This window comes from Thunnus thynnus, chromosome 9 (genome assembly GCF_963924715.1).
Source record: "Thunnus thynnus chromosome 9, fThuThy2.1, whole genome shotgun sequence".
Taxonomy (NCBI): Eukaryota; Metazoa; Chordata; class Actinopteri; order Scombriformes; family Scombridae; genus Thunnus; species Thunnus thynnus.
The window spans coordinates 3,577,120-3,596,960 of record NC_089525.1 but is presented as its reverse complement, the minus strand read 5'-3'; the positions used below and the strand labels follow the sequence as shown (position 1 = coordinate 3,596,960).

At 38.8% G+C, this 19,841-nt stretch overlaps 3 protein-coding genes across 6 annotated transcripts; 2 read left to right on the top strand and 1 right to left on the bottom strand.

The window, feature by feature from the left end:
• Window positions 1-1,121: 1,121 nt before the first annotated feature.
• On the bottom strand, window positions 1,122-8,865 carry setd7 (SET domain containing 7, histone lysine methyltransferase). 2 transcript variants are annotated; one of them, XM_067598558.1, is made up of 8 exons: window positions 8,753-8,865; window positions 6,875-7,004; window positions 5,351-5,552; window positions 5,032-5,221; window positions 3,115-3,196; window positions 2,900-3,017; window positions 2,589-2,746; window positions 1,122-1,642 (listed from the first exon to the last, which is right to left on the bottom strand). In XM_067598558.1, exons 1-8 carry the CDS (start codon window positions 8,790-8,792, stop codon window positions 1,450-1,452), a joined length of 1,113 nt encoding a protein of 370 aa, XP_067454659.1. In that variant the 5' UTR covers window positions 8,793-8,865; the 3' UTR covers window positions 1,122-1,449. The 2 variants fall into 2 exon arrangements, with proteins under 2 accessions (XP_067454659.1, XP_067454660.1); XM_067598559.1 differs by lacking the exons at window positions 1,122-1,642; window positions 2,589-2,746; window positions 2,900-3,017 and adding an exon at window positions 3,441-3,491.
• mgst2 (microsomal glutathione S-transferase 2) lies at window positions 8,737-12,501 on the top strand. 3 transcript variants are annotated; one of them, XM_067598562.1, is made up of 5 exons: window positions 8,775-8,864; window positions 10,316-10,380; window positions 10,761-10,860; window positions 11,826-11,912; window positions 12,103-12,501. In XM_067598562.1, the coding sequence occupies exons 2-5, from the start codon at window positions 10,320-10,322 to the stop codon at window positions 12,209-12,211; spliced, it is 357 nt and encodes a 118-aa protein (XP_067454663.1). In that variant the 5' UTR covers window positions 8,775-8,864; window positions 10,316-10,319; the 3' UTR covers window positions 12,212-12,501. The 3 variants fall into 3 exon arrangements, with proteins under 3 accessions (XP_067454662.1, XP_067454663.1, XP_067454661.1); XM_067598560.1 differs by having other exon boundaries at window positions 11,760-11,912; XM_067598561.1 differs by lacking the exon at window positions 10,316-10,380 and having other exon boundaries at window positions 8,737-8,864; window positions 11,760-11,912.
• A 1,388-nt stretch (window positions 12,502-13,889) lies between these two features.
• Window positions 13,890-19,250, top strand: LOC137188954 (short coiled-coil protein B-like). The gene is made up of 4 exons (XM_067598557.1): window positions 13,890-14,051; window positions 14,665-14,733; window positions 15,072-15,152; window positions 16,833-19,250. Exons 2-4 carry the CDS (start codon window positions 14,718-14,720, stop codon window positions 16,973-16,975), a joined length of 240 nt encoding a protein of 79 aa, XP_067454658.1. The 5' UTR covers window positions 13,890-14,051; window positions 14,665-14,717; the 3' UTR covers window positions 16,976-19,250.
• Window positions 19,251-19,841: the final 591 nt, after the last annotated feature.

Here is a 19,841-nt window from a genome sequence, read left to right as displayed (position 1 = left end):
CCACCAACATTAACCAACAAACTCATAATTGAGCAACGCTAAATAAGCCCGTGGGAAAGATGTTGCTTCAGCAGACTCATCATAAAATATAATAAGTTATTGTGAAGATATTGCAATCTGCTCTTTAGGGAAGTAAATAATTGTTAAGAAAAGAGTAAATTAATATTAAGGACGTTCTTACATAAATTACAAAAAAGGAATGGTATTCAAAATTACATCAGTTACCTTTGTATGGAAACATATATGAAAAGTTAAATTATACTGAATTTGAATTTATGCTGGCTAAGCTAGCTTTTAGCACTGCAATTATACAATTTAACAGCATTTGTATCCTTCCTCAGACTTAATTTTAACTCTTCATTGTGATCCTTAAATCTCAAAGTAGTTGCAATTCATTAAAGTGTACTAAAAGGTATTCATGTGTAGTACAGTTACTTTTTTCAGGAATTTACATAAGACAACTCTCTGAAAGTTTCCCATTTTACCTCTTTTACAAAAGCCCAATTAAAATAGGTAAAAAAAAATCTTCATTTTTAATATTGATAGCAACATGAAATGGTACACTATTTTTTATCAGAATGGCAAAAATACACAACTGCATCATATGACAAATGAGGCACATGAATTGACTTTTTTTTTTTAATCTTGGACTTTATTTTGTATGGTATGAACACAGGTCATTAGGTTAGAAAAAAATGGAACCAGCTCACAGGTATTTCCTGTAGTAAACCTTCCATTATTTTCTCTCAAACTTAAATTACTAATCACTTCCACAAATCCCAGGAAATTCAGTTCTTTGCCTGTTTCACATATTATAAATAGCCACTGTATACACTTATTTATTTTAAGCTAAGTGAATAAAGTTACACTTTTATATGTATGGGTCAGACAGCTAGATTAGTTCAAATGAAGTGTGAGCTAAACAGTTTAAACAAGTAAGAGAAATACTGTGTGGTACAAATAGTGCTGTTAAACTCAACACTTTGAGCGGAGCCCTGTTAATTAAACTGCAGCCGCTGTGTAAAACAATCTACATACAGTCAAGAGAATATACAGACAGCGAAAACTGAAACCAATGGTAGTAATTTGTTGTCATACTGTAAATTTGAAAGCACCAAAGATGAGCATGTGAATTTTTATTTTTATGAGTAATATGTGATGAGGAAGTCAAAGGACATTTTTGTCAGGACAGCACCTGCACCCACTGACATTTCTCCTCTAATAACATTTGGTGTCTTGCATAGTTCTTGTGTTGCTTTGGCCCTGGATCTCCAAAGCCTGAATTGCTCAAGCTGTATTCCATTTGAATACCATATGAAGCACAGTAACTTCTCCCATATGTATGGTGCGGTATGCAGCTGCAGGGGATAATGCTCCTGGAGTTTTGTAAGGTGGTAGGTAGCACAGGTAGAGGGGTGTCTTATTGTCCAGAGGTATTCATCTGTATCCTCATTGGCCAGTGGGAGCCGCCTGTCTCTGCTGGAACACCGTGAGCTCCTGCTTGTACCAGTCAGGGGCCTCTGGGCCATTCTTCCCCATTGGATCATGATCATAACCGTAGGCAACTGTTAGCTCCTCATCTTTCTGCACAGCCCTCATGGTTCTGATGCACTTGATTGGCCCAAAGCGAGGGTGGACAAACCTTTCAGACAAGAAATATAACCACACTAAATTTGCCATGCTTTATTAATGGGATAAGTTAAGTGATGGGGAACATACAACTATAGGCATGTTATGCCTTTATTAAATATTTGACAGTAGAGAGATGGGGATTGACATGCAATAATGGGCCCCAGTTAAAATGGAACCAGAGACAATGCGGTTCATGGAAAGCATTTTGAACCCCCAGCCCACCAGAACACCCCATGCAATATATCAAATGTCAATGGAATTGTATAATGGCAACATCATTGAGTGATCATTTTTTTCTGACATCTAAATTAATAATTTCAAGCAAACTGCCATTTAAAAAATGAGTTATTACTGTATTTAAATATGAGATATTTTATGTGATTTCGTTGTCTTAGTGGACCTCTGACTTTTAGTTTCTCTTTAAGCAAGTAAGACCAGTAAAATGTTGTTATCTCCAAATTCAACTAGGATTGGTTTGTATGTATGATAATATCTGGTTTTGATTGAGGAAAGAAGATGTTTGCCCTATATATAGTTCTGCAAAAATTTAACTGGACTATTAAATTAAATGTAACCATGTTTGCATTGACCTTGGAGCACTTGGGCCTTTGGTCTGTTTCCTTTGGTCTGAATCACAGGATGAGTTGCAGTTAGTTAGTTAGTTTGGTTACATTTAAATTTAGTTAGTTTTCATGTTAACTTAAGCCAACAAGGACAGGAAGTCCTTAAAGCGGTCAGACAATGTAAACATCTACAATGATGAATAGGCAGTTTCTATCTGCTGAGGAAGACCATGTTGTATGAAAGCTCCAGAACACCTACTAAACAGACCTTGTGGTGAGACTTTTTTGTCAGATCAAGATTCAACTTGATCAAGATTTTGAATTTTTATTTTGATAATGTATAATAATGATGATGTAATGATAATGTATATGCTTGTGTCAGTGTGTACTCACGGGTCATATTTGCAGTTGGGGGTGAATGAGTGGTTCGCCTTGTGACCCAGAGAGGCACAGTATCTCTCCATCTGGTCAAACGGCTGAGGGACGTCGAGCACAGTGTCCTCGTCCAGAGAGATTGTGTTCCCGTTCAGCGCCCAGTCTCTGCTGTCCACCTGAGTGAGTCCATGAGGTGATGGAAAAAACGAAAGAGACAAATGGTTTAAATTAGGATCAACACTGCAAGAACGAACTATGAAAACAAAGTAAAACAACACATTATATCATTTATATGAGCTTCTTTTCTACTGGTGCAGCGTCTGTCATACCTCAGTGTGTGTGATGCGTACTCCATTATAAAAGGCCATTACAGTGTTTGTCTCAGTGTCTGTCTTTGCGAACAGACCCTGTCCTGCTCCTTTGATCGTAGAGTCTGCCACAAACACCCTGTCACACACACACACACACGCAGGAACAATATGGTGAGAATAAAAACAACAGTCCTGACTTTGTTCTAATATTATTCTGTACTAAGATGACCTACCTCTGGCTCTCATAGGGGTCGGGGAGCAGAGTGTGGGTGCCGATACAGGTGGATGTGGACTTGTCGTATGAGTAAACAGCACCTTCAAAACATCATATATCAAATTTCGTGAATGCCTCTCTCCAGTGCAGAACTACAGGACAATCTGAGTGAAATTACAGCATGACTCCATCAGTTTCCAGCACATCACATTTGATTACAACACCATTAAAATCAAAATAATGTGCACCATGATTTCAAAAATACATGTAATCAGTTAGCTAAATGAAGCTCAAGTACGATTGTTTACAATTCAAATTCAATCAAAAGCCAATATTTTTTTTTACCTGTTTCATATATTGAACATTAGAGAGCTGAAGTTTACAGTATTAGGGCCACTATGAAAAAAAAAAACACAAAAGTGGACATTTTGAGAATGAAGTCATATTACAAGAAAAAAAATGTATCATTTCAAAAATGAAGTTTGAATTTTTTTGAGAAAAAAATTGTAATATTTAAGAAATAAAGTTGTAATTTTGCAATTTCTTTGAGAAAAAAAGTTAATATTTTGAAATGAATTCAGAGTTGTTCAAGGAAAAAAAAGTCATAATAGCTGCTTTGAGAGTAAAATGTTGTATGTTATGCTTGTAAGCTCCTGTCACCTACAGTTCTTTTAACTAGAGAACATTTGTTTGGACTGCAGGCTCACTCTCCTCTGACCAGCTGCTCTGTTTTACTGTGTCTCTCAGTCGCTCTGTCTGGGACTGTCTCCTATACTCCAGGATGTTTCACATTGGAACTATGTGGACAATAAACCACACAAAGGTGAGATTAATTCCTTATTGGAAGTGTTTGTTTCAGTTTCCCAAGAGGAGAAGAAGCTTCAAGGATGAGGATTAGTGGTTGTTTGGCAAATGTTCATCTTGTTACTGTTACTGCTCCATCTCTGATAAAGATCAGTGCACAGCCACTTCCCTAAACTTTTGCCTCATCCAGAGACAGTCCCAAACAGGGTGTCTGTCAGGAAGTCGTGCCACTGTATTGGTCTGAATGGCACACTACAGTATCAGCAGAGCACAGAGTAATAACATAATGCAAAGCAGACCATAGTACAGGCAGAGTGTGGCTGACTGACTCATACATTGTGTGACAGGTTTTATTTTTCTCTGATAAAGAGAAACCTGTAACTTCAGGTTAACATCACTCATTTCATTCATCATCTGTGGGAATAGAGTTTGACATACATGGGCATTCACCAGGCAGGCAGGGTCTAATAAAAACCCTATTGTGTTGCATTATGGGAAGTGTAGGACACATCATTTTTGTAGCTCGACCCCGGTTAGGGACTTAAAGGATATCTAGGCCTGCTTCAACTTTGACCATTTCTTACTTTATCTGTCTCTTTCTCTTGCAGGTCTGACAACTTGGAACACTAAATTACTGGAATATCCCTTTAAGTATAACAAAGTTATTATAGCACATGATTTGGATATCCAAACTGATAACTCCTCATTGGATTAGCTTCCTTGTTCCTGCATCACTGCCACAAAACTAGGCAAGGGAAAAAATATTTCAGCTTATACCAATCTTTATTTAAATTAACTATATGATACTGTTAACCCTAAAATCTCAATAAAACAGGTGAGTAAAGTGATTGCTTCACTATACACTGAAGAAGGATGTCAAGATGCTCCACTAGGGCTGGGCAATGTGAAGATAATAGAACTGTGTTTTGCATCTGAATACAGTTTATACTGAGCCAACTATCCCTTTAACATCACCAGCTGTATTTGAACATGTACATTAATATCCTTGTGCCTGAAAAAGGGTTGACAGAGCAGACTGTTATCTCCTGAAAGCGCATATGCAAAATGAACCAGTACAACAAACTAGCGCTGACTCAACTTCAGCAAAGCATTAGATGACATCACTACTTACTGTTGGGTGTGATTTCGAAACGTGGCCTTCCAGTCTCATGGGAGATCAGGGTGGCGAGTCGAGCCTCGATCAGCTCTCCGTCCACGAAGCTTCCGTAGAGAGCCGTGTGTCTGTCGGGGTAGATGTATGCCACGGAGCCACCGGTCATCTCCCCGTCCTCATTCACCCCCCCAAACACACAGCCCCCATCCTAGATGCACCACAGTACACACCAACATGCACAACACACACAGTTAGCAAAGATCGTTCATAAGCGTCACAACTTGTTTCTCAATATAAACATAGCCAGTGCGCTGTAGTAAGCACTGAGCTGACTCACAGGGTAGTAGACCCAGCATTCCCCACAGCGGTTGTTGTCTTTGTACTGGCCCTTGAACACCAGGCTGCCCTCTCCATTGAACTCCTGAGCAGGCCCGTTGAGCTCACCATCTACATACGTCCCATGGAGGACACCCCCATCTTCATATGTATACAACCCCTGGCCCTGCAGAGCATCATCTACATAGAAACCCTCCAGGGTACTGTGGAGAGGAGACAGAGAGGGGAGAGCTTTGAGTGGTTGGAAAACTAGAAAGGCACTATATTAATGCAGCCCATTTATCATGTATATTCAATGTAGTTTGAGAAAACAAATCAGGGGAGTTTAAGAAGAAATAATGCCATGAAATCATGTCAAAGAAATAAAAAAGTAACATGGTAATATTTGGAGTGTAAATTTTGAAAAGTAAAAAGTCATAATATTTGGAGAAAAAAGACTAAAGCTGTGACATTTCACAAAAAAACTCTTGAGAAAAAAAGTGGTTTGGAGATGAAAAAGTTGTGATATTTGGTGATTATAGTCTTTATATTTGGTCATAATATTTGGAGAAAAAAAGAAGTAATTTTTCAAGAAAAAGTCTAAATATTGAGAAAAGTTATGATGTATTAAAAAAAGATGATGAAACATTGTAAGAATAGATTTGTGATACTTTGATAAAAATATAATATTCTGAGATTAAGGTGCTAATATTTTGAGAATTACATTGTAACTGTGATAATAACATATGTTCAGTATTACAGATGTATGTTAGGTCTGATAATCTGCATGAGGATACAGACTGTTCCTCATGTAATTGATCTACCCTCCAATACTGACAAAATATAATTTATAACACACACAAAAGAGGGAATTACATCATAACGTTACATAAAAACTGGGTAGACTGCATTACATGTGCATGTTTTAGCATTTTATGGACAGTACATAGAAACTGTACCCAAGCTTTTCTTTTGGAGGCACACAGACGGGGCTTGGTGCCTGTCAGACGGACGATGATATTAGCAAGATATCAGTGGAGCATTTAGGGTCACTCAATGCAAAGCATACAACTATAACAGCTGACTCTGGCTGCCTTCCACATCATTCCAAGAGTCATAGTGTCCACTGGGTGTCATCCTTTTTCAGTGCAGTAAACCACAAACCTGAACTTGATGAACCTTTTGTTTGGCTGAGTGTTTGGCTCACTGTTTGGCTCACTGTTTGGCTCGGCTGTGTGCTGTCTTGCTGCTGTTTGTGAACTCATACATTACTTAATTGGCTCCAATTCATTTAAATGCTCTTGTTCTTGTAATATATTGATCTAATTCTCAGAATATTATGACTTTTTTCCCGTAGCACTAGTTTTTTTTTTTCTTCATAACATTTCTACTTCATCCTCAAAATGTCTGATTTCTTTTTTCTATCTACCCTCTCACACTCACTTTCAGGACATTCTTGTGAATGTAAACACAACTACAGTATGTTAAGAATGGAGCCATGACAATCAAGTATCTGTGGTGAATTTCTGTTTTATCTTTGCAGTACCTTCCATCAAAGAAGAAGAACTTGCCCTTGCCATTCTTCTCTCCGTGGGTGAAGTGTCCTTCAAAACGATCACTGGATGAGTAGGTCACTGTGCAGAAGCCATGGGGCTGACCATCTTCATCCAATGGACCTAAACACACACACAGCCAAGTTGAGTCTGATGATTTGACTTGACTGAATGCATTCTTGCTTTTGCTTTTGTATCTTTGTTCTTTTTGCCTCATGACACTCTTACCTGATTTTCAGCACACACTAGCAGCATTGTACAGAGAAAACACAGTCTGATGAGATTAGACACGGTACTTTCTCTAATCAAAGCAGCACTATCTGGAATATATTTGGATTTCCCTCAGGAGCCTTTAACCTCGACACCGCCCCCAACTACTGATTTATCACTTAGTAGGCCTCAACTCATATCCTCCTAGAAACTATAAATACATAAGACTTTGTTAATTAACTTTGCCAGAACCTAAACTTAACTAACCTGTAAATGTTTCTGTAGATATCCTCAGATCCCTGGTCAATTAGTGTCTACCACTGTCTAAGCCTGCCTTAACTTTTGCCTTAATGCCATCAAAGTTTAATCAAAGATTACTGAGGATGCACACCACTCTATCTCCACTGATTCATTTACAAGTACCCCCTAGTCCTAGTACATGTAAAATGGATACACTAAATAGAACTGAGACACACTGCACTTAAAATATACAATATAAGTCTAGAAAGTTGCATTCATTTTTTACACTTGACAAACAGTTGCCTAGAGACAACATGAACATTCATTTGGAGTCAGGTATCAGGCCACCTGACAGACCCAGGTTCCATATTTATTCCATCTATCTGATAGAACCCAACAATCAAGTTGCGGATTATAAAACCTAAACACATAGAGGTGAGTGGAAGTGCAGTGTTGGGTGATAACACTCTGAGTTTGTCACTGTGAGCGGCTCCTTTCACGGTACATATAGTCACGTGATCAACTGGTAAAATACACATTTGAATATGATGCATTGTTTTCAAATTTTCATAAGCTTTGCTGGCTGGTTAACCAGTGCTGAAAAGACATGTCAACTAAACATAAGAACCTGGTGTGAGTTCATTTACCCACAATATAGCTCAAATAAGCAGCGTCTATAGAAAGAATGATCTAAAGTAGCGATGGTTTGTGAAGTCTGCCATTGACCCTCATTATTTTTTAGTTCATGTTCATTCGATATTGTGTCTTTCCCAGGAGGAGGAATGACAAGTTCATTTTTAAAAAAAGATTATGGTGGTGGCTCATAGGCATGCCGAAGAATTCAAGATAACAATTCGTAAAAGTCGTCATATAATGTTCCACGACACGTGTTACTTACCTTTTTTTTTTTTTTTTTTAGGAAAAAAAGAAGCAGAGTTTACGTTTACGAGTTATACAACAGGAAATTGTACCATATAACATATAATTCATCAAACACTAATACTATGGCGGTTCTTCGTGTCTGTACATGATACAAAGTATCCAAACACCACACCTTTTCATGCGTTACACTGTTGCTAATTATCATAAACTGAGCACACGTGTAGCACACTGACGATCGCTAAAAAAAATTAAATTGTAACCTTTTATCTCATTTACATATATTTCCTTCCTGGTCTAATATTTCCAGCAGCCAAGCTGGCAGCGGGACACTGAGATGACCCAGGCCGCCCTCTCTCGCCTGTCAAGCGGATTTCCTTCTGAAATCAAGTCCCTGGCGCTCCAAGTTACCGTGCGGGCCCACTGACTGACTCATGGAGATTTACGGAGAACTGATAACACATGTCAACAATGTCGTCGTTTACAAACGTTTTGAACAATGTGAATAATGTCGTGGTTTACGAACGGCTGATGTTTCTTACCTTCCACAACCTCCTCTAAGTTCTCATCATCGCTGTCCATGCTGCAGGAGTCTGCTGGATGTCCACAGCGCTGCTTTTCCTGCTGATCCTGTCACCATGGGGCGTCAGCTGGGTATGGCAAGATATGACAGCTGACCTGACTTTCTAACCTTAATCCACATTTGATCCCGGTAGTTTTAACTTTATAATGAAATGCACAGATCACACACAAATTGGCACAAGTTTTTTTTTTTTTTTTAATTTATTTATCTGAAGTCAGTGAAAATGAGGCTACCAATATCATATTACAATTATGCAGCCATTACTCTGGCCCCTTGTCTGTTATTGATGCCCTAGTTTCCACTTGTGATTTTAGCACATTCTCTAATTTTATCAATCAGTTCTCTCATATGTGAGAGTAAACCAGCCTTTTCCTGGCTCATATGTGTTTCTCCTCCTGGTGTGGACCCATGAAATGACAGGAGGACCTCTGCACTTTGGTGAGGTGTTACCAGTTTGGTGAATGTAAAAGCCTCTTTTCTCAGAAATCATTTCAATGTGACAGTGCAACAATCAGCTGTCAGGGTGTGCTCCCCCTGCTGGAAAGGACGAGGTGTCCAACTATGTAGAGATATCTCATTAGTTTGGTAAATATGAGAAAATAGGTCAGTAAGAGAATTTAATGATGTCTGCCATGGAGTTTTTGTTCATGTGAAAGTCAATTTGTCATATTTGGTATCTCCGGAATGTTGGATGTTTGGAGTGTCAATTTAAAGCTGCATTGATCAATTGTTGATCACCAGGGGGCAGAAAAACATTATAAAACAGATAGAGCCTCCACTGTATCACAATCTTCTAAAGTTGTTATAGCTAAAGAAAACTATTGCCTCACATTCAGGCCAGCAACGTTATTGTTCATTTTAAATTTTGCTTCTATCCACCTGATTATATTTGTCTTTTTATAACAGATTTTGGTCTCCTGCAATTTTGGCAAAAACCAAACCTGTTGTGTTCAGCAGCCACTCTGTAACTTTGTCTGCCTGCTTTTTGGTGACGGGCAGGTAGCAGGTATACAGTCGGTTTATCAGAGCTTTTTTTGCTGGAAACTGCTGCCTAAGGGAGTTAATGAAAGAGGCTTAAACCGAATCATACAAGAAATATGTGGTTTATAAAACCAAAACAAAGAGCTGAAGGAGGTCAGCCATACAACATGCATTATGATGGACCCACTTGGTCTGGATCCAAGTCTTGCCGATACAGTGCTAAAGCTAAAGCTTTTAAGAAAATAAATATAAATCATTTTACCTTGCATCTTAAAGCACATTTCTTTTTAGCGAATTGTATCTAGCACCAACATAGACCAACAGGTATTAGGTTTCATGAAAAAAAGGTATACACTTTGCGTGCACAGGCATTCCCTTCTCTCATTTATCCAGTAGCAGGGCAGGGCTTTGTGAACACAACATGACAGCACTTGCAGTGGGATGTGCTAAAGTTGCTGTCTCCCCAGGAAGTACTTCCTTCTTGTACCTGTTTCTTATGTAAAGTTGACATTTTACTAGAGGCAAACTGTATTTTCCGCAGAGCGATGGCAACTGACTCCCTGTTTTTGCTGGCTGCAGTGTCCCTCCTGTCTGCCCTGCAAATGGGTGAGCTCTATATGTCAGCATACTGACTTAAACATAATTGTTCAGTAATGGGAGGTAAGAGGGGTTGTTCATTTACCAATAACTTTTCTCACGCTCTCATGTCACTGTGGGGGTGTTTTGTGATCAAATCTGAAATAGAAACTGTACCAGCAACAGAAGACAAGTCTTTTAACTTTTCTATTTCATTCAGTGATCTGAATTAGGTTACTAAGATTGATATTTAAGTGACAGTTTGAAGACATTTGTCCGTCGTAGGTAGGCCTCTAGCAGGCTGAAAACCTCTTTGTACTCCCTGGATTATGGTACGTTAATAGATTATGTTTTGTTTGAGTCCTTGAATGAGCTCTCATCACTGTCACTCCATCACTGTCTCCTCTCAGGCTACCTGGCCCGGCGGGTGGGATTGTCCAGAATAGCCCATAAAGTCATGCCTCCCTCTGTCACTGGACCTCCAGAGTTTGAGAGGACTTTCCGTGCACAGTAAGAAGACTAAGACCTCTTTTCCTAAGCAGATGTCATGTCCCTTAAATCAAATTTGAAAGGCACCTGTCAGCTGCATGTCACATGCCTCACAGTATATTTGATATATGAGTGAAACCTCTCGACATTTGATGTATTGCTGTCAGATATGATACAGATATTCATGTCTCCCTCGGGATGAATGAACTTCCTTAACTTTTCATCTAGCGCCATCATTTGGTTAAAGTTGTTGCTAAACTGATTCCCATCAGCTGTACTTTGTGTTCAGTACTCATTAGCATGCTAACATGCTAAACTAAGATGAACATAGTAAACATTAAACCCGGTAAACTTTAGTATATTGTAGCCATTGTGAGCATGTTGTCATGCTAGTGTTAGCATTTAGCACGGCCTCACAGAGCTGCCAGTATGGCTGCTTGTCTCCCAAAGGCTTTTTGATAACGCAGGTGGTCTTTGATGGATATAATACTTCACATTTTGTTGGGTGACGTTTCTGTACATATCTCAGCGGTGAATTATAAGCTGTGTGGTGTTTCTAATATGAATTGATTCACCAAATATCTCAAATCTGCACTGAAACTGTGTCATGGAAGATGGCGACCATGGTGAACATTATACCTGCTAAACATCAGCATGTTAACATTTTCATTGTGAGCATATTAGCAATCTGATGTACAGTCTCACTGAGCCACTAGCATGGCTGTAGACTCTTAGTCTTGTTCACTGTTAAATACACACAGTGAAACATCACCTCTTCCATCGTAGACTTAGTGCTTTTTCAGAGGCATTAAATACTGAATGAAAATACTGACTGTCAGCACTAATTATCAGTTATCCTGAACTGTAAGTTGACAAAAATCACATCATTCTGAAAGTTGACTCTCTGGTTATGTTTGCAGTCAGAACTGTGTGGAGTGTTACCCTGTGTTTCTGGTGACACTATGGACATGCGGTGTGTTCTTCAGTGAGGTGGCTGCAGTTGGTGGAGGACTGATGTACATCGTTGCCCGGCAGATATATTTCAACGGATACGTCAAGTCCACCAAGAGAAGGTCATTTGTCAAACTGATATCAGGTTTTTTTTTTTTTACAAAATGGTTAAATCTGGGATAGATTTCAAGTAAAATATGTCATAACATCAATATACTGTAAGTCTCAAATAAGAATGGCCTTTTGTTAAAGTATCCAATGAGTGACTTTCCACAGTGTAAAAATGCTGACTGGGTTCTTTTTCATTTTCAGGTTACCTGGTCTCCACCTGACTTTAGCTGTCTTTGTCACTCTGTCTCTACTGGGTTTGACTGGGATACTGTGTGGAATACTACACAAGTACTTTAACATCCACCTCTGAAGAGTTCAGTTCTGACCAAGTATAACAAACATATGAAAGGAGGGTTATTTCAAAAATACAGTTGTTCACAGGATACTCGTGTTTACAACTCAAATCACAAATGTTATCTTTTTCAGTTCTGCACTCAAACCCCAGGGTCAAAAATATTTCATTGTAGACTGTAAAATGCATTGTGTTTGCTCAACCTCCCATATACCTTGAAGTCTGACACACATTTCGTGTAATAACCTTACTAACCTTTGTGTTGGATGTCCCATTTTAATTAAAAAAAGGTCAGTTTATCAAAAATAAACATGTTTTTTCTTTTGAACTTTTTTGTACTCCTGTAAAATGTGTCATGTGTAAATAATCTTTAACATACAGGTGAAGTTCAACTCTTAATCTTCCTTTCAATGTTCTCAATGTACACACACTATATGTACATTTATGCATACATACAGGTGTATGCAGTACCTATAGTTATATGGCTGCTTACACTGTGTAGGCAGCATACTTTCATATATATAAATACAGTTATATATAAGTATGCTTATGTAGATAGATACAAATACATAGATACAAATATAAATTTCACAGACTGTACATCTGAGGAGATCTATTTATCTATTTACCTCCAACTCACCCCCCAAATTTGACACATATTGACTTTAATGCCCTTGAAAATATGATTTTGTACACAGCAATGTAGGGGTCCTATGACATGTTGTGCAACCCTTCATACATGATGTGCATATATGATGCAGAAGTTAATGCTTTATGTAGCCTACTTCTTGGGATGCTTCATGGAACTATGTTTTCAGACTTGTGAACTGGTTATATTGGTGATATTATATAACAAGCCAAATCAGAAAAAGGAAAAAATGGCTGGTATACATTTATGTACAATAGAATGCATTTACACCAGCAATTAAAAGGTAGAGGCAAAAGAGTGGTTTACTCTATAAAGTAAATCAAACACACATTTACACATTTCTGTGCATTTAGCGCTGTCACACAAACAGGTTCACAATTTTTCAAGTCTGTCATAAAACAACAGTCAGGAGCCCAAATGAACATTGAAACATGTTTTTCTTGCTATAATCATTCCTCCTGTTCATACTGACCATTAGAAGATCCCTTCATAATGCACTTACAATGTAAGTGATGGTGGACAAAATCCACAGTCCTCCTTCTGTGTAAAAATGTATTTAAAAGTTCATCTGAAGCTAATATGAAGCTTAAGCGTCCAAATGAGTCAAATCAGGTAGATATCTTTCAACGTTACAGTCTTTTTAGTGCCAAAGTTCCTCTTTTTGTTACTATACTTCCACCACAGCTCAACAGGGAAACACTGTCTGAGGAAACACAAAGAGGGAATTTGATGCTAAAAAGACTGTAAATGTGGCAGATATCCACTTGATACAACTCACTCAGACTGCTGAAGCCTCATATAAGCTTCACATCAACTTTTAAATTCATTTTTACACAAAATTGTGAATTTTGTCCCCTATTACATTGAAAGCACATTTGAAGGGGATCTTTTAATAGCCAGTATGAACAGGAGGAATGATTACAGCGAGGAAAACCTCTGTCATTGTTCATATGGACACCTGACTGTTGTTTTAATACAGATATGAATTGAGGGTGATGTGGGCTGCAGTTGTGTTGCTTTTCCGTCCTGCGGTCCTGCGTCGTCCTCTGGCGGCTGTATGTTGAGGCGGCCTGATGGAGGCGGATTGGACGGACTGAACACAGCTGACACAAGCTGACTCAAAACATTTACATATACATACATAAAGCGTTCACATTTTCTGTGGACACTGCATTTCAGCGCAGCAATCATTGTTTCTCCTGTCTGAAGGTAGGGTTATATGTCGTGTGACTTCACTGTTTAATTTATTTATTGTAGGTGGTAATAGCTTTGTGTTCAGGAGATGCTAAATAGCATCCGGCTAGCGTGTGTATAGCGGGCCTGTATCTCCGGAGTTTGTTTTTTCCGCCAGCTGGCCTGCTGGTTTATTACGGCTATCTAACAAACAAACCGTATTACATGCCTCTCTGTCTGTCTCAGCTCTTATCAGCCTCGCTTCAGGGTTAATAAGGCAGGCTCGTATTATTAATGGCATCATTCATCCACTCTGTACTTGCATGCATACATGCATATCAAACTCCATTTATGAAAATAGATTTTTTTTTCTTTTTGGAAAACTCATACCTTATATAGGGAGTGTAGGTCTTTATGTGAAACACTGTGGCCTTAAGACAAATTCGGCTTAATGTTACCATTAAATTTCACTTTGTTATTAAATTATATCCTTCAAATTATTGTATGTGACAGTACTGACTGCCGCCCATCACGGTGTATTCTGGTGGAAGTTAATGGGAGTTCTGAGTGTCAGAAAGCTACAGGGTCATATTCAACAAGGTGTACTTTTTACTGTTGACAGACATTAAACTGTAGATATTTCATATAGTGTTCCTGAGAGTCGCAGCCCTGCATTCCAAAAAGGAAGACGAGTACTTCACCATGAGCTCAGACGATGGTGAGACATCACACACACACACACACACACACGTTGTCCTAGGTCACTTTTGGGGACATTACATAGACCTACATTCATTACTTGGATATTTACCCTAACCATAACCATAACCACTGACCCAAAAATCAGCTTTTCCCAATTTGGGACATGGATTTTGTCCCCAGTTGGACAAGCCATACCCAGTTAACTGGTCTTTAGTCTGAAATCTGTCCCCAACAGTATTCTATGACACACACACACACACACACACACACATACATACACAGTCTGTATTCAGATTACATGTAAGTCAGTGTATGATGTTTGACTATTGTGACGACCCTGTTGCACGGCTGCAGGTGACATGGAGAACCAGGCTGAGCTGGAAGAGAAGACAAGGCTGATCAACCAGGTGCTGGAGCTGCAGCACACTTTAGAGGGTAAGACAGACGGACACAGGCATACACACACTTTCATTTATCTACAAAGTCAGACAGTCAAACTGTCCATCTATAGTATTAAATACCAGCAGCGTGGTACAGTATTTTTGAATTGAGATCAGATTTTATTATATCTTGAGACAAGTCTCAGTGTTGCTTTAAAGGTTGGATGTCACATAGAGAGTGTTGTGACTACAGTATAAAACATGGCTGCATAGATTAACCTCCTCCTTCAATTATGTTGGCAACAACTACATGGTACTGTGGTGTGAAGAATGAGATGATCCTTCTGTTTGTTGTTACCACAGCAACTAATGTTGATATGTTAACAATGCCTCAACACAAATGTCATCAGGTCACTTGCAGACAACAGTGAGGACAATGAGTGTTTGCGTAAAGAAATGCCTGCAGTCTCCTGGTGTTTGTGTTTCACAATTATAGTTTATAATTAAGTATAATTAATAAGTATAATTTCCACCACAGGAAATTAATGACTTGTAACGGATATTACTTGGATATTACAAACCAATATACGTGTTTCATTCAAAGTGTTACATCATTTTTTGACAGATTTCAAAAAAGTCAGCAAATGAAAATGAACTATTATGTTTTCATCAGCAGCTTTGGTTTGAAGATATAAGGGTTGCATCTGCTCAACCCAACTTTTGCTTATCAAAGTGAACAAACAACTCTTTGTCAGAAAACAGAACAAAGGTGCTCCACATGGCAGCCGTGTGATCCGATGTTATCTTGGCACTGATAACAATTGATTCAACTATTTAAAGTTAATGGGGGGGGGGTTTGGAATGTCGGTACTGTAAGGTGTATTCGGTGGGTTTCACATTCATGAAAACCAGCGCAGTCAAACAGAAACTGACTAATCGGTACGTTGGGAATTTCATCAGTCATAAAAGTATGGTTGTAGAAATCCAAAAAATAGATGATTTAGTGCTATTTTCTTCAATTTTCCATTAATAGTGGGCTGTGTGCTCGATGCTGTGCTCTTCCACATAGAAAGGTTGGATACACTTCTCCATTCCTTGAAGCTGGAACAAGCTCCTGCTGAGCTCTCCCAATGCTGATGAAGGCTTACAGCTTTCTTTCCAACTTGCTGTATAATTTTCCTGCAGCAGTTTAAAAAACGTGTTTGATAAGGAGGTGTAGCCTGCTAATAAGATTTTACAAGTGCACGACACATTTGCTGACTAATCATAATCAGCGGCACAGCTATCTGTGCTTGAAGTTCCCAGATCTCCGATTCATATCTGAGCTGCTTTACTGTGAATACATTTTCTGTTTACATTTGAGGTTTAACTCATTCTTTGAAAAGGTCACCATCTACATTGAAACACTTAATACTTGGCTGTGCTGAAACAAAAAGGACAATATATTGGAATATTTCCCTTATTACACACTGAACTAATGGAAACAAGTGTCAAATGTTTTTTTATTAAATTTGCAGATCGACTAAATGGATAAACGGATACTGTTGAAAATCAAACAAGCAAGTTTTAAGTTAGATGTCTGGCCCATTTCAGATTTTACATGGCTTAGGTGGTTTTTGTTTATTTTCTTTCTAATTGTCATTGTCTCCTTAGTGCACATGATCAAACAAAATACCCATCTAGATCCCACATACCTGTATAATGTTGCTCAAGATGAATGTTTGTGTGTGTTCAGACCTGTCTGCCCGGGTGGACGCCGTCAAAGAGGAGAACCTGAAGCTGAAGTCGGAGAATCAGGTTCTGGGTCAGTACATCGAGAACCTCATGTCTGCCTCCAGTGTCTTCCAGACCACTGACACCAAGAGCAAACGAAAGTAAGGAGAGCCTCGGAGAACCTTGATCTAGAACCTAGAACACTCTACCCCCCCTCCGGCACACACACACACATTACATAACCCCAACCATCCTGGAATACTGGACTCTGATCATTAACACCATGGGCCCCTGGATGCTGCTGAAGCCTCAAACATGCTTTTGCAAATATCCTGACAGTTTTGAAAGATGGGTATTTGTCATCATACTTGCACTGCTCCATAATGTGCGCATTAGGGGGCAGTATTGCATCTCTAAAATTAGAATATAGAGGAAATGAACACAAAAGAAAGCTGAAACACATTTTCAGTCCTGGACAAATCAGTCAGGAAACAAATCTTTGTTTTAATTCGATTAACACCATTTTAAGCTCAACTTATCTGCAGATATGCACAGCAGGTTTTTGAAAGTTAGAAGGTGAACATATGGTGGGAGCTTTGGTGACGTGTTTACATGTATCCTTTCAGAAGCATGTTTTAGACTGAAGTCAGCTGAAACTCAGATCTACAGCTATTCATCTCTCAACCCAAACATCTTGAGTCCCAGTAATTTTCCTGCTAAACAACTGCTATATATGGAGCTAGCGTCCCAAACCATCAACAGATAGCAGATGTTAGAAGTTCTATTAGTAATGTTAGCACTGATGACAGAGTCTGACAAACAGCTAAAACCACACAGTAACAGTTTGGCCTCACCAGTTTCTGTGCAAAACTTCCCACCACCTTATTAAAATCCAGGGCTCTGAACAGAAAACAAGATGCTAATAGCTAATCATCCACTCTAACAGGAAGCTTGACTTTTTTGGGGATACTGAAACATATCTATGCCTTACCTTTGCAATGAGTGCCGTTAAAGGATAGGTCCACATGTTTTCAAGTCTGTCATAAAACTATACTCATATTCCCATATGAACATTGAAACAATTTTTTATCGTTCTAATCATTTCTTCTGTTCAAGCTGGCCATTAAAAGATTCCTTCTTAATAAGGCTCCAGTGCAAGTGAATGCAAAAAATATATTCCAAAGTTTATCTGAAGATAAAATGAGGTTTCAGCAATCTGAGTTTATCAAACAAAATGGAGATCTTCCAAAAAAAACTAAATGGCCAGTATGGCTCAGCAGCAAGCAAAACCATGTTTCAGTGTTCAAATGAGCACCTGACTTGTTTTAAGGCAGACTTGAAAAATTGTGAGCCAGTCCTTTAAATGGCACAAAATCAACTTCCTTCTCATGGTGCTCATCCTCTTAGCTCTGTAATTTCAGTTTGTTTTCGACCCTGCACTTTCACACACATTGCACAATGACATTGCTTGGAAACCTGTCTAGAGCACGGCTGTTCATTATCATGGAAAACATGTCAGTGTCCAGATCATGTTGAGATTTTATCAAAGCCATGTTGTCAGATGTTCATTGGCTCACAGAGACAATTGGAACTGGTGATGTTGGGCTTCCTCTTCCTCTCTCCACCACCCCTCCCTCCCTCCTTCCTCCTCACTGAACAAAAAAAACTCCAACCAACCACCCTGTTCAGATTTTTATAGAGTTCAAGTGTTTACGTTAAACTTCCCTTTACTCCTCGGAGCGTGATGGATCCGGCTTGATGGTGAGTTTCGGCGAACACAACTTTAAGCGTTTGCTGGTGGGAAGCTGGTGAGGGATCATGTTTGTTGCTGCTGCCTCCCTAACAGTGGAGTCAGCAGTGACAAGGAGCACAGTGCAGGAGAATTGGGCTGCTCCAAATTGGGGAGAAAAAGTGAGAGAAAAAATTTATTTTTCTTTTGTTATTTATTATATTTCTGCCATTGCCATCAGTACAGTAGGTTTTAGAATTTGTATTTTTATGTTACATAATAGTTTTATTGTTACTGCTTACAACCTCTCTGTAGAGAGGAAGGTCTAAAGGCACATTTTGAAACTGCTCAGTCTTTCAGTACAATGTCACTATTTTGTCGGTTTTTTTGCTGCTTTTTGAGTTACACTACTTAACAGTGACCTTCACTGTTACTGTTTAAAACCACGACCATGATGTGTCAATTTCATTTTGATCTAAAAGAGTCTTGTGTATGTGCTTGTTAAACTGGCAAAGCCTAGTTTTAGTCTCTCAATAAATCAGTGACAAATATGCATACTACATTTTATGCATAAATGTTAAAGAAGCATTATCTATGAAATCTGAAATATCTTTAACCCTGTTGCATTTGTACATTGTTTACATATAATTGTTTTATGTTGCCATTTGAAATGAATTTGGTTTAATAAAGTGATGATCCTTTTTGATGAAATGTTTGTTTTTATCTTTTTCAAATTCCACATGCTCTCAGGGTCACTAAGGGTGCTCGCAAGGACAAGTGACCCCACTGCTTTGTATTCTGCATTTTCACGTCTGGTATATACTGCATGTATAGGCGGGTGACATATGAAAGGAAAAAGCTGAATAACTGAATGCAGATGGGGCGTTTCATAGACCTGGGGAATCTATGAGAAAGCACTGAGGCAGTTCAGGATCCTCATGGTGGATTAATGCTGGTTTTTACTTTCATTTGTCACCCATGTGTATGTTTGTATGGTAGATAAAACTTTGACAGTTACATGTAAACTGTACTGTGTGTAGTCATTGTTTCAAAGATTCCACATTGACCACATTGGTCCATTCTATACTGAACTCCTGTGCAGGATCTGGTTTCCCAGGAACATCTTAATACCAGCATGTTTGTTGCTTTGGAGGTTAATGGACTGGGATAATCCAAGTGTTAGGATGTTTGGGAAACTGGGTGTAACCTAAAGTCTGTAGACACAGCAGTGATGTGTATCCTACTTTTTCCAGTAGTCTTGGTTTAGATCCTGAACAAAGAGCAGAGACCAGAGTTGGGAAT